A 14,590-nucleotide genomic window follows, 5' to 3' on the forward strand; every position below is an offset into this window, starting at 1 on the left:
GGCGTTGAAAATATCTTGTGGTTCTTACTTAAAAATGAAATGGAAGTGAGAATTTTGAATATTCACTATCGAAATATGGGTTTGCATGGAATCATCGTCGTGATGTTCTGAATGTTGCATACCTATAACTTAACTATAGGTGAGGTCGTTAGGTTGCGGGTAATGCATTACTTACGAGTGACGTCTAAGATGCCTAATCAACCCTAAAATGATCTATTCAAGGAGCAGCAATAATCATTAGCACTGAGGATAAGTGCTGAAGAGTCTCCTTCACTTTCAGTGAACGCAACCGGCAACATTCAGTGGAGATAATTCGACCGTCAAACAAGTAGAAAAAGTCGCGGGGCTCAAATAAGTCATCGGCCTCTCATACGTCGAGCAAAGGGAAGGGAGAAAGGCAAGACACCATATAAGCGGAAGCCTCGGGAGGGAGGGGGCTGTGCAGCGGGTGGCGTTAATCAAGGGGCAGCGAAGGCGACGTTTGATTTATCGTGGCGAAGATCCGGCGGGATAAGTTTATTCAGGTGTGTGTGCAAGAATGCGTTGCGGGCGAACGAAGGCGCCGTTATTAATGTGAAGTTTTATTTGGTAACGTATAAAAGTTCGGTATCATTTCCGTGTCACAATTTGTGTCCGTTCTGATTTGTCAGGGAATTATAAATGACCCGGAGCCCGGAACGGCGGGCAGGGGGCGGCCATCGGGCCCAACATCAATCCATCAAATAACTGCTCCGGTTCGGAAAATACATTATATTTAATTCTTGGTTTCTCGCCGGGTTTCGGTCCAGCCGACCTCTCTTCCCTCCCCAAGGATCCCTTCTCCGCGCGTTTAAGTGCTTCTTTATCTCTTATCCCCGTGGCCCCGGCCCTGCGCTGCTATTTTTTATCCCTGTAAATGCTGTCACGTTGAGTTAGAAAACCACGGTCGTCAAAGAATTAATACGGATGCCGTGTGTTTCGATTCTGCATCTAAGCGAGCTACCTTTTCCGTGTTATCAAACCTGCAGCCTCGTCTCGTAACTTACGGGCTGTCCATAAATTACGTAACGCTGTTATTCCCATTTTTTGACGGCTCCTCATTTCTTACAACGCACCCCTAATACTTGTCCAGCAACCCCCAACATATTGACGTAAGATTATCTTCGATAAGCCCCTGCCCCCTGTTTTAATACAACTCAAATAATTAATGACTGATGATTGATGATGGCTCTTACCTCACAGTGAGATTGACTAATATTGCTTAAGTTCAGTTTATATACATGGTCCCTGGAACAGAAAATAAAACAAAGAAATTAGCACATGAAAATTAGATAACAGTCATGATTGCACAGCTAAACATAAGGACGTAATTAGAAATTCATGGATACCGTGAGGGAAATAAGTCGTGTTGATGAAAGCATATAATGACAGTAAAATCTATCTAGGAGGCATCCAAAAAGCCACTTTTTTTTCATGCAGAAAAACCAGTTAATCACCTTTCGGTAAATTATGCATTCACTGGGGGAAAAAAGAAAACACATTGGATCTAGAGTCCAGACTCTTAAAAACATCGACAGGAAAAAGTACTCTTAATTCAATCAGAATCTAGCTTAAATTAAGAACCAAGCCTCTTAATTTAAGCGAATTTCGTTTTGATTCAAGCAAAAATCCGATTGAATCAAGAGTATTTTTTCTTGTCAATGTTTTCAAGAGTCTGGACTCTACATCCAATGTGTTTTTTTTCCACTGTTCTTGATAACTCCGATATCCACGAACAAAATAAGAAAAATTGGGCCTATTTCGAAAGAATTAAGGAATAATTTGGTTGCAAAACCGGGAACCAAGCGTAAAAAAACGAGAGGAGCTGACGGCGAGGAAGGGTGAATGGATGCGGAGCGGAGAGGAGGGAGAGGCGAAAGCTCACCGCAACGTAAACTGATCAGACTGACGAAATGTCACGTCTTTATACTTATCGTGTCGGGTATTATCCCAGGAGAAGAGATTACCCCGCTTTTAACTACTGCTTATACAAACAATTAATTCTCCGCCATTACTCCCTCCCCCATCCCTCGTCCCTCGTGCCGCTTTACTTGCTCAGTGTCAGTATCCTCGCATCCTCTCTATATACCCTGAGACTTAATACACACTAGCACTGTCAGCTAAGGAAGAACGCCATATGAGCATTCAGGCGTTGCCATATTTCCTTCAATAAGAAACGAATTTACAGAGAAAATCAGGAATATTTTTCCTCTAATTTTTCAGAAAATTTTGTTCGCAATTCAATCTGAAACATCTGAGAATTTCGAGGAAAAATATGCATAACGTTTTTCAAAAATACATGTTTTATTCGGGGAAATTTGGCAACTTTCGAATGTTCACGCGGCGTTCTTCCTTAGCACGATAGAGCAGTTGAGTCATTTCACTCATGAAGGAATATGAACTAGGGAAAGGCGTGTTTGATTCACTGCTCCCGATTTCTCAGGGTTTTACTTTTAGTCGTTCCTTAAACAGCTCATTTCTTTGGAAAGCCTGACTTTGTTTACATTGTCATTAAGAAACGTTTAGGAAAGCCCTCAAAATAGCACCATAAAAATAAATATTCTTGCAGACATGCGGTATAACTTTGAAAATTGATCCTTACAAGGAATTCCAATGATTTATTACTGCAAAAAGTACAAAATACGGATGAAAAAAGTTTAAAATTTTGACGAACGTTAAGATGGACGCGAGCCTATACCTTAAAATTGGCAAGACTCTGGTGTATATTCTACATCGTATTTTGCATTTTTTTAAATGGGAGATTCGTGGAATTCCTTGCAAGGATCTATTCCCAAAGTTATACTGCTGAACTTTACTTGAGATTTGCGAAAGTGTTCCTTTTTATGATGCTATTTTAAGAATCTCCTCGAAGCTACCTTGACCAAATTGTAAATTAAGTGGGGTTTCCTGAGGAAAGACGCTGCTAAAGAAGTGAAACAGTGTACGATACACATGAGTTTCTCTTCGTCAGAGACAAGACGCAAAGTTTTACGATCAAGTATGCTTTACTCTGACCAAAGCCGCTCTTGTATGGACAAGAGAAACGCGGCTTCGAGGAGATAAGTTTATTCCGAGAAAATTAGCCTTGGAGTACGTAAATGTACATCAACGTCACAAATTCGACTATCTTAAACAAGTCAATAATACATGGGATAGGTACTAGAGGAAACTTGGATACGAAACAAGATAAGCTAATCCTATGGCTACTTTTTCCCGTTGGCAACGGAGGGACTAAAAGTTCTTTGGGCTTTCAAACTTCGACTCCGAACTCCGCGTCATTTTTAACTGAGTGGAATCGACGTTTAACGTTGAGTCACGGCTTAAAATCACAGACGAGGCGAGACCTCTTAGGATAAAGAAGGGTCTGGGAATGCAAAATTCGATGAAAGTGAAGCTGGTAGGAGATGGATGCTACGGGCCGAGTCACGTCACTTCCAGCCGCTTAACTTAATTCGCGATGACTGATGGCACTCACTTCACTTCAGAGGCTCAAATCTAAGTTTACGGCGGAGATGTGACTTATTGATCTGGATTGCCGATGTTGGGCTCGCCAGGAGGCGCATTTAAGGTCCAAACTTCGAGATAAAAAGCCTGTACAGCGTGATTTGTAAGTCCCGCACCATCCCTACAACCCTTAGAGTTCTTGCTCTTTTTTCAGAATGGTCCCTTCAAAATTTTGGGGGTTCAAAAAAGTCGCCTTTTTATACCTCCAAGTACTCACAAACTTTCAAATCTCTACCTCAATTTGTTCAAAAGTTACAGGGGTGAAGCTTAATGTGATGGTGTAGGACTTCTGAATCACCCTGTATGCTCAAGACTTTCAAGGATATTTTGAGTCGGAGCATATTAAAATTTCGGTCGTAGAACTGAGGGATGAAATCTCCATTCTAGAGTGGTTGTGTAACGTTTGCGCACACTTTTCATACCCATACAGTTATCACGAATATCATCCAAACACTCTTTTACTGAAACCGTTTGCGCATGCAGCGATTGGCGAAGCTGCCACACAATAAAATGCACATCGATGAACTTCTAAACCATTAAATATAGACAAAGTAGTAAACGAATTAAAGTTTAAAAAGCATTAGAATAGGTTTTAGGAGTAATCAATTTTTAAAGAGGAATCTGCTCTGGAGAAATGTCTTATTATAATGCAATGATGCACTGTGCGAACAGTACAGAGCCACGTGCGGCAGGCACGCTGCAGAGTGGTCATAGCATAGCGTTACGGAATAGTGCAGTGTGTGCAAAAAAAATATATTTGCATTTGTGTGTAAATGGTCGTGAAAACTTTGCGCAAACGTTAGCGGTAGGTATAGAATATAAACGCGAACGATAGAAACCTTAAAGAGTGAGTAAAAGAGGCAGCGTAATAGTAAAGAATCTCATTCGCGGGTATCGTGACGCTCTGTATCCTTGGAGAAGAATGCATTGAAAGTTGCATACATTCACTCAATGAAGGCGTTTTTAATGCGTTGCAACCGTGGCGCGGCGCGGCGTGTGGTTCTGGGAGAGAATACCTCTCCATCACACGACGAGGCTGAGGGAGAAACCGACACTCAAGCGTAATTAATAGCATAATCGTTAAACTTAAGCGATTCTTTTTTGGAGATGTTTGGGATTTAGTGCAAAGATGGCATTGTGGATCCGTCTTGAATAATTTTGGAAGAAAAAAAAATCAACTTTAAGATTGAATCCTTAATTTGGTACAGCTTAACACCTCGTGTAATGATAAAACTAGCTCAAAAGCGTCATTCTACAATTTCGCTTCTGTAGTTTTTGTGATAATTACGATGAGGAACGAAGATTTTAACAGAACAATGCATATAGACATTCGTTGAGGATTATCATTTTCTTGCCATGGGAGAGTCTCATTCCAGAGGCGATGATTCTTCACGATTTTGATACCAAAGTTTCACGCTCATTCTGTTTTTCCTCTTAGAGTAAGAGAATCGACAATGATGGAAACGAGGTGTTGAAAAAATGACGTTAAAAGGGAAAAATTTGCGTGTGTCGTCTTCATGATTTCTTCCTTTAAAACAGTGAAAATTACAATACAAAAGCAATAGATAAGATAAAGATTCGAGGTGTCGATCATCAATAATTCGCTTTCTTTGGAGTTTCATCAACACCGGTTTGATTTCTGCATATCGAAAGGCACCCTGAACCTCGGCTGAAAAACTGCACTGCGATGAAATAGCGTAGACGCTCCCTGATGCACGTAGATTTACGGAGCAAGAAACGGGAGAATCCCGAGAAAGTTGGCCATTTACAGTGTGTATGAGCTGCGGTGAGCATGGAGTAAGTACCCGGTGCTTATCCGTTCCTGCGTTAGCACTGGCATAACAAATGCGCAAACTTCAAACTAATGCTGTTTAGATAAGAATTCAAAAAGAGGAAACTCCCGTGTCAGGGGCCCGCGAGATTTTTCCCGGGCGATATTTTACATGTGTCGGCTTAAATTTGGCCGTATTTATGCTAAAACGAACTACGTGCATAGCGGTTGCGTGAGACATAGTTCCTTTTCGCATAAATACGTTCATTTCGCCCTCCCCGAACGGACGAATAAATTTACTTCCCCCGATAAACGAATGCGCGGTAACGGTCAGATTTAAGCCGAGGCTCCCCGCCGACAAATCCCTGTTTGTCATTTATCCCTCTTTACGGCGCGGCTCCCCGAAATGGCCTGCGGGGAGGCATTTTTATCCCCCGGATTCCATCTAGTAGCATATCCGTGTCCGATTCCACCCCACCTTCATCTGGGAATCGGAAATTCGCGTGTACCGCCATTCCGCCAGAGGAGCCATTTCCGCCCGTAAACTACCCAACTGGCGTCTTTCGGATGTGGAAGAAATCCAGGGACTGGTGGTGAGTTTGAATTTAGCGGTCATTTTGTGCATTTTTTGAAGACTTCACCGGTCGCAACACGATACATTTCTGATTTGTAGGAACACGGTCGGCGGTAACAGAAATGTGAAACTATTGCAAACTACAGTGAAAGCGAAAAAGAGGAAATGCCCCATTTGTAAGGGTGTTAAAATATCATGTGATAAGCGCATTCGCAAAGTCTAAAATCCACTCAAATTACATGAATTGGACTACATTTTGCAATTAGTAACTACAATTTCTGGCTCAGCTTAAAAACAACGACTTTACCAATAGTTTCTCCATAGACATGTGTGTGTTTCGTTTACGGTTGAGCAGGAATATGGAGTTCCTAATATCAAAATGTTGTCCAATTATACGTTTGAATATTCGAATTAAGATTCGTTATACTATCCCTAGTATGATGCTATGCCAAGGATAGGATTTCTCTAGACCTCCATTAATTATACCATGTAAACCGCATGGAGTTTCCTAGAAAAAGGAGGTGTCTAAAGAGCGACTAGAGGTCACATTTAAAGTTGTTTTTTTTTTTAGCCATAAGAATCACATTGAGTTAGGTGGTCTTAACGCGTAAGGAAATATAACGGATACGACCCTATGAATAAAGCCCTAATTATGGTCTTGGTTGCTTTACCACACACCTATATCGTCAAGAAAACGTTGGAAAATATGTTGAACTTGTTTCCCAAAATTCTATTGACACCCCACGTCAACACGTCTACACCTCCATTTTTACGAGAAAAGTCTGGAAAATCCGTTTACGTTTCCAGCCAGAGTCGTAGGGTGGATCAAGCACCTCGTCCCTGCTGAAATTAAGTCAACTAGACGTCTGCATTAACGATCGCCCCTCCCTAAGGGACGATCGGGGGGGGGGGGGGGGGGGGGCGTCTGAATCTTCAGGCTCGTCACCTCCGCGCCTTTCGGTTGGCTCCCTCCCGAGTCACTTCATCCTTGAAAAATCCGTTTCCGTTCGAGTCGTCAAAGGTAGGAATACTTTTCGGCGAATGTAATTCCGCGCGCGCATGTTTGCTCAAGACAAAGAGTGTTTTAATGCACCTCTCGAATTCCCGCCATCGTTGCCGGCGCTCCTAGAATGGCTCGAATCAAGGAAGATACGTAAGAGGGAAAGTGTAATGGTGGTCACTAGATCCTGGAATCTCCGAAAATTTGGTTGGGTCCACGTCAAAAAAGTTGACGCATTTTTAGAATGCGATTAAAGGTCAGCTGTCTTTAGTTCAGCATTGAAGGAAAATCAAAAACAAAGATGGCGGAAGTTGTATGGATTACATTTTGCAATAAGGAACCAAACATCTTAAACTCTTCCATCAAAATATCGCCTTTCTGCATACGGGAACATTTCCACTGATGTGAATTTCGGGACATTCTGAAGCATGGGATGCATTAACAATGATATTATGAGCTAATCTCTTCCAAAAAGTTGAAGTTCCTGCCATCTCGAAAAATATGCTCTCGCGTTCGCCGTTCGTTCTATGCGGGAATCCTATTAGTGGTTTAAAAGCGAAAGGCGCACCTTAGTCTGAATGCTCATGACAGTTAATGATTTCAAAATTAATGTCAATAAAAAAAAGACTACATTTTCTGTCAAATTCGATCCCCTGAGCTCTTTAGAGTGGGTTTTTCGTTTCTCTCGTGGTTTTTAAAACTCACAGTTAGACAACAGCGAGCGTTTGGGAAGGGGCGTTTTCTGCGCCTGTGAGCGCGTGTTCGGAGACGAAAATCGACGGCACATGTGAACGGGCCCCGATTCCGCTCCCGCTGGCGACAAAGAGGGCGAAGACTGCAATTTTGTCTCCAATGCAGATCTCTCTGCAAGATAAGCAGCTCCGAAAGAGTCATGCTGCTAATCTTAGCTGCAACTCAAGCGTAGACTCATTTTTCATCTCGAAAAATCCCCGAGATTCGTTTGAGCGATCGTCAAAGCATGGTCTGGAATGTCATTTACTTTCGAAACTAGTTACATATGTATCCGTACATGAAACATCCCATTTCTGTGCGTGAATGCTTCGCAAAATTTTAACTTTCGCAACTTATCTCAAAGTCAATATTAACATATTTTTCTGCGGAAGGACGAGTAAAAGTTACTGGGCGTGTTCTACTGATGAGGTCATTAAACGCGAAGATTCCAACGAAAGTCACTCGTCCTTTGAATATCACGTGGAACTAAACTTGCGTGATACGACTATTTCAACTCCTAAGCCACTCAATTTGTATCCATCGAGTTGAAGGCGAACTTGACTTCTCACTCTCATTTGCAGTTATTCACATATGAACGGTATATACTTAAATAGTTTAATTTTTTAATGAGTAAACTTGTAAAAAAAATAGGTAGGTACACAGGTATAGGCCACATTTTACTTGATGAGAGTTACGAGCTATTCAAACGAGGTTTCAAAAAAAGGATGCAAATCCGATACTATAAAGGGGTATTTTTAAGTTCAGGGAATCCTCAATTTGAGCGACGTCACCGGATTTGTATGTATGTTTCTTATGTGTTGAATTTTAGTGGTGAACTCTTCAAAATTTTAAAAAAAACTATGAAAATTGAGCCTTCATTTCCAAGAGTTTTGTTTCGAACGCGGGAGTTGATCGTGGGTAAATCCAATAGTTCTTTCCCTCATTTTCCGTAAAATGGACCACTAGACAAGGCACGAATTCAAGCATTCTGATACATGTGTCTTAACCAAAATTTCACGTAAAATACGATTCGCGCAACGAAAATTACTGAAACCAGCTCCTAACGAAGATATTAACCTTTTCATTTCACATTGGTTACGCGGATTTTAAACTGCCCGCTGACAAGAAACTTAAAGCTCTATACGTGGGTCAAATCGCGCACTACAACGGTTTCAGCAAGCCTCTCAATCGAGCAATGTTCATTTCCCTCCATGTGTTGTTCAAACTATAAGCAATTTGCTATAGCTGAGCCAAAGCGTCAAGATTAGGGTTGCCAGATTTTTATATCGCAAGAGACTGTCATGATAACGGTTAGCGCGCGATGTGAATAACGCAGAGCATCGAGTTTTCATGAGCGGGTAGTTTGAATTTACACCTCAAGAATCATTAAATATCTTCGTAAGGAGTTGATTTCGGTAATTTTCGTTGTGCGTATCGTGTTTTACGTGAAATTTTGGTTGAGAAACATGTATCAAAATGCTGAAATTCGTACCTTGTCTGCTTGTCTAGTGGTCCATTTCAAGCGGCGGCGGATGAATCAATCTTAAGCAGCCCGGTTTAGCGGGAAGACCATTCAATTCAACAGAGGCACCAAATCATTCACACTCCTCTTATCTAGAATATTTTCACCGCAGTGTCAACATTACTGCAACCTCTAGATTATTTTCGCTCGAAATTTCTCACTGTCATTCGGAAGATTTTCCGACAACCACAGAGAGATGATCAATAATAATCCTGCTGAAGAATAGAAAATTCTCCTCCAGCGGTGAGCGCACAAGCCGTTGTTTTAGTTCGTTTAAAATATATGACCAACGCTATTCATAATACAAACCTACTCTTGCCGTGCAGAGGCCAGTTGAAGGGCCCGCAGGATCTGTTCACGTAATATTAAACAGAATTATGAGCTCATGTTTAAGACTTGTGATCTATCGACCGCTAGAGGCTGTTCAGCGCTCACGATGCCTCCCTTTCCGTCAAAACATACCCAGCGAGGCAGGTCCATCAAGTTCCAGCTACTTACAGTACAAGATTAAAGATCAGCATTATAAATTACGGTAATTACAGTGACTGGATCAGTGAGTGCAAACCCACCTCGATAAAATTTACAGTTTGTTTAGGTTTACAGTAATCTATACCAACGGGTAAATTATAAAAGTGATAGACAAAGCGATAGATAAAGATAACAAAAAGAAAACAGAGAGATGATTATTTGAAACGGGCGGTTGTTATAAAATAAACTGATCGTGCATGATCGTACGCATTTCCAAAAAATATTGTCTTACAATGTTGAGATGCCTTCGGTGGGTCACGGATGAACATTTTACTCGCTCGTCAATTTTTCGGATGTGCGCGATGCGGATTTATAATGCTGGGCATCAGTTCGCGTTTAGTCAGAATGGAACGAGAGAAAGGCATCCTTTGATATCGCTTCAAAAAGTTGGATGGAAAAAAAAACTAGGCTAAGCGATGAAAAAACGGGGAAAAACAGAACTGTGGTAGTTCATGGTATGCCGAATTGTGGATCCCTTTCAAGTTTCCCGCGTTTTTTGCGCAACATTTTTCAGATGTGAACCGCAGATGTTTTTCCACGCGGTCATGCAGCATAGCTGGTCCCCATAACGTCGCCCTTCTGACGTAGGGGCGAAACTCAATTTTCACAAGAGCTCTGTTTCACATAGAAATGCAGGCTTTCTGGAGCTCACGTGAAAATTGAGATATGCGCTTACATCACATAGGCGACGATAATTAGCAATAAATGCGGTCGGTCTTTGTACTGTTCCCGGCTGTAATCATGATGAGCCGAAATGGAAATAAAAATAAAAACAATGGAACCATATTTACTGCTGGCGACCGCCACCACACCACAACCGAGCCGCGGGCAGGCTCCCTCACTCTATTCGTCGCTCCTCTAGCGTATAAGGACGTATGTCGATTTCCACGTGAGCTCCGGAGAGCATGAAGTTATATGGACAACAGGTCTCACGTAGAAATCGAGATACGACGTTACGTTGGAGGATCGACGTATTGTCAGTCTCGTTCAAATAATCACAAAATTTCGTTGGTAACGCTTCCAGTGTCAGGCTATTCGGCATTAGGGCCAGATTTTACTTCCAGCGTTTTCCTACGCCCCCACCATTACTCTTTGTCTGAATACTACAATGTGGCCAGCCCGCATTTTATTTCCTGACCCGGAGGCCTTTTCCTGTTAACTGTTGAACTCATCGTCAGATGTGCTGAGGGGATCACGCGCAAAACTGTATTTACACTAAAAAAAAAGGTTCATAGGTTTTACAAGCCGACAAAATTGGTGTTTTGAACCAAATAGTCAGTGCTCTACCACAACTACTACTATAATATTAACTGTATAGACAGATAATTCCCAAAATAAACGGATTCTTGAAATGAGTAATTATTTAAACTGCAAGTTTCTTATCATCAAAATTTCCATTTGGTTTGACATTTTGGCCCTTTTTGTTTGAAAATGCTCGTTGCAGCTGTAATGCGTCTGGACGAAGGCATCGATGTTCCTATTTTGAGTTAGCAGTCACTAGAGTGCCTGAGATTGCAACACTCTTCCGTACATAGGTGCTCTAGTGTCACTAGCTCCCCTTCTCTTGTGGTTTAGATACTATAATTTTTCTCTGGAGTCAATGTCATAAACTTTGTAGTCGACGCATGTTCGGCAAAGTGTTTCTTGAAAGGCAAATGAAAAAAGTACTCATTCCCATTTCCACAAATTTTGACAGACAGACCAAGAGATAATGGACCAGGATGGAAATAAACAATGACACCCCATCAAATATTAAATCACTTCGAAGCGGGAGCAGAGGCACTCTGGGATAATGGCAAGATCAGAATCAAAGGGCGGATACTGGGGGACGACCGGGGAGAAGAGAAACGGACATGGGAATCCGGGAGAGAGGGAGAAGTGAAAAAATATTGGGATGACAGAACGAAATTGAATTGCGGCGGACAGCCGACGCATAGAAGCAATTACGCTGTCCTTAAAAATATCTCAATATGAAATCAAAGAAAATTTTTCAGTCCCTCAGTCTTCTTCTTGAAAGACGCAGCGTGGAAGGGGGAGGTTCCTTAGGGGCCTATTTGCATCTGTTAACCCACCACCGCGATGGATGCTCTCGCGCGTCCCCCGCTTCTTGGGGCTGGAGGGGATGAAGTTAATATTGTTGATAATAGTCTGCAAAAACGGGAAATAAAAGGGAGAGAAATAAGCGGAGGAGATGCAAAAACGACGGAACCGGTGGGCTGGAGAGGACAATAAAGGAAATCGATAAAAAAATTCGATGAAACTAAACGAGAAAAATGGAGAATAATTGAAAAGAAATGAAGAAGAATGGCGATGAAAATAAGAAAGAAGAACAAAAAGGAGGGAAAAAAGAGGAAAACCAGACAAGAGATAAGAAAATAAGGAAGATAAGAAGGGTGAGAAGGAAGAATCTAGTCAAAGAGGAATGAGAGTCAAGAATAGAGGGAGCAGAAAAGATACGATATTTTAAGAACCAGGAGAAAAAGAGAAATAGGAGAGAAAATGGAAAAAACGAAAAAGCAAAGACAATAGAGAGGAGAAGAAAAATATGAAGAAGATCGTCATGAATTTTTCAAAATCCTCCCCGCTTTTTGACCCCACGATGCGATGCGCCCACAGACTCATCAGTCGGACACCCTAGAGAGTGGAGCTAACAAAGCAGAACCTGGAAATTAGAGGGAGGGAAACAAAAAGAAATGCAGGCGGGGTAGGCGGGGTGGGCGGAGACGGTGGAAGGGCGAGCGAAGCCGGTAGGAGAACACAAATATACATGCACGCATTTTATTTTTGTACATTACGGATGCTAACTCAATTCGGGTCGGCTGCGGGGCCGACATTACCCGCAAAAGTTACGCTGCGGTCCCGGTGTGCTCAGTAAGAACCCCGTAAGAACATAAAGACGTTGCCAAATTCATCCCTTTAAAACACGAATTTTCTATCAAACTTGGAAACGTCATTCGTTGAATTTATCAGAGGATTTGCTCTGCAACTTAATCTACCATACAAGAAAATTTCATGTTAAAATATTCAAAATTTCTCTCAAAAATGAATATTTCATCCGGGGAAATTAGGCAACGTCCGAACATTCATAAGGGGTTTTACCATTGGTGTAGCCCTCGTTCTCCCCCGCGTCTCGGAGGCTTTTCCTCGCAAGCTACTTCGCTCGCCGGCGATTCCTTTGAGATAACTCCGGGACTCAACTTTTGACGCCTTTCAAGTTTTTAACACACTTCATCCCTCCGGCCCTGCTGTTTAGTCGTCTTCATAACACCTAGTTTTATAACTCCCAACCCGACCCGAAGGATATGCCTTCCCCGTTGCTGCCAGTCGGACCCTCGATCGAGAAAATAAAAACATCTAACTCGGTATAGTTCACCTTTGCGGGTATTGATAATCATACGAGAGTATAACATCTCAGGGACTGGTATTTTGGAAAATGGAGTCGATTTAACACGTCAAAGCTAAAATCAACGCAAAACTCCGCAGCGATAATTACTTGGTGATTTCTGAATTCGATTGTGATAATGTTGGTCGGTTGAAATAACAAGGTTTAAGATTATAGGAACTGGGTTTGAGGAATAAAACTAAGTTCACCAAAAAGTCAAAACTAATTCCGACACAAAACTATATATCGACTGATAAACTGAATTTAGACGATCGGATCGAATTTTGAGATCGGTGGGAAAGATCAATCCAAAAAAAAAAAAAAATAACAATAATAATTAAAAGCCAGAACCCACAAAAAGTAAAAACTGACCGCAAAAATTACGGAATTTTTCGTATGAATAAAATTTGGATGTTTCTAACTGATTGAAGTAGGATGGGACAACATTTTAAGGTTCTTGATTAAAAAAATAGTGTATACAGCAGTGACGTGGTGTGCTTGGTGATGTATCGATTTATTTGCCATTTAATCCTATTTAAAAAGGATCGATAAACAGGGTGTTTGCACACCTTAAAAATCTATCTTTTACCATAGCTTCAGACAGGGAAGTATCGATAATCGATCATTCACGTCTCCCTACTGGTATACAAATAGGAAAAATTAGTGTATTTTCCTCCAGAAAAAAAACATCAAAAATGCAAAATCAATTGAGCTCGGCCGTTATTTAGCGGAAGCTCTGCTGTAAAACGAACGGATACGACGGTCACCAGAGACGGAAAGACGCGCTAAGGGAACAAGAAAGTAATTAAAAGGAGAGAGCGTAGCAAGAAAAGATTCGGCGAGAAAATTAAAAACATGCAAAAGGTTGGCTGCATTCAGTGCGCCGCGCCGCGCCATGCGAGGGGGTCGTGGAAGGGGGGGGGGGGGGGAGGTTGTCGTCCAAAAATAAGTTGCGGGAGTCGCCTTAATTCGTGCGACCCATTAAGCTATTCATAGTACCGACGCTGCGCCCCGCCGCGGGAATTAGGATAGACGAAAGGATTAATTCTTCACGGGAGTCTTACACGGAAAAATAATGATTTCCCTTAGGCATCGCCTCGTTAGACGCATCGTTTGCTTGGCTTCAGGCCTGAAACAACGGCTAATGCTCTTTGATTAAATCATATTTTTGATCCTGTTGTCAAGGAGAATCATCAGTCTGCGTGAACAAAAATCGAAGTACGGGATGCGCTTATTTCCTCACTGTCGGTTTGCCTTCCGTTTCTAGTGTAGGCAACCCGAGCTCTCACGTGGCCGAATAGTGGTATCACTCTCAGATGTCACGATTGCTCGAGAGAGAAGCAGTAATACGCCCGATCAGGATATTTCGCATGGAGCAGTGAGTTTACCTCGTATTTGAAACATGTATGCAAGTCAATGGAGCAATCCTATTGATTGAACTGGGTGCTTCTGCTTCTCAAAGACTAAAGGAGGAAATTATGGTCTAACTAGGGGATTTCTCAGAGGTTGATCAACAATTGATCCATCAGGTACCTCCACCGTCGATTGCAACCACCTGC

General features: G+C 41.9%; 1 protein-coding gene across 2 annotated transcripts in view; it reads right to left on the reverse strand.

The window, feature by feature from the left end:
* Positions 1–14,590, reverse strand: part of Sema2a (Semaphorin 2a) — a 769,825-nt gene that overhangs the window by 147,431 nt on the left and 607,804 nt on the right. For both annotated transcript variants that reach the window (XM_072297641.1, XM_019046942.2), the window contains one exon: positions 1,215–1,266. In XM_072297641.1, coding sequence (XP_072153742.1) covers positions 1,215–1,266 — 52 coding nt within the window. The remainder of the gene's footprint in view (positions 1–1,214; positions 1,267–14,590) is intronic.

The sequence above is a fragment of the Bemisia tabaci genome, chromosome 1 (assembly GCF_918797505.1).
Source record: "Bemisia tabaci chromosome 1, PGI_BMITA_v3".
In the NCBI taxonomy this organism is placed as follows: Eukaryota; Metazoa; Arthropoda; class Insecta; order Hemiptera; family Aleyrodidae; genus Bemisia; species Bemisia tabaci.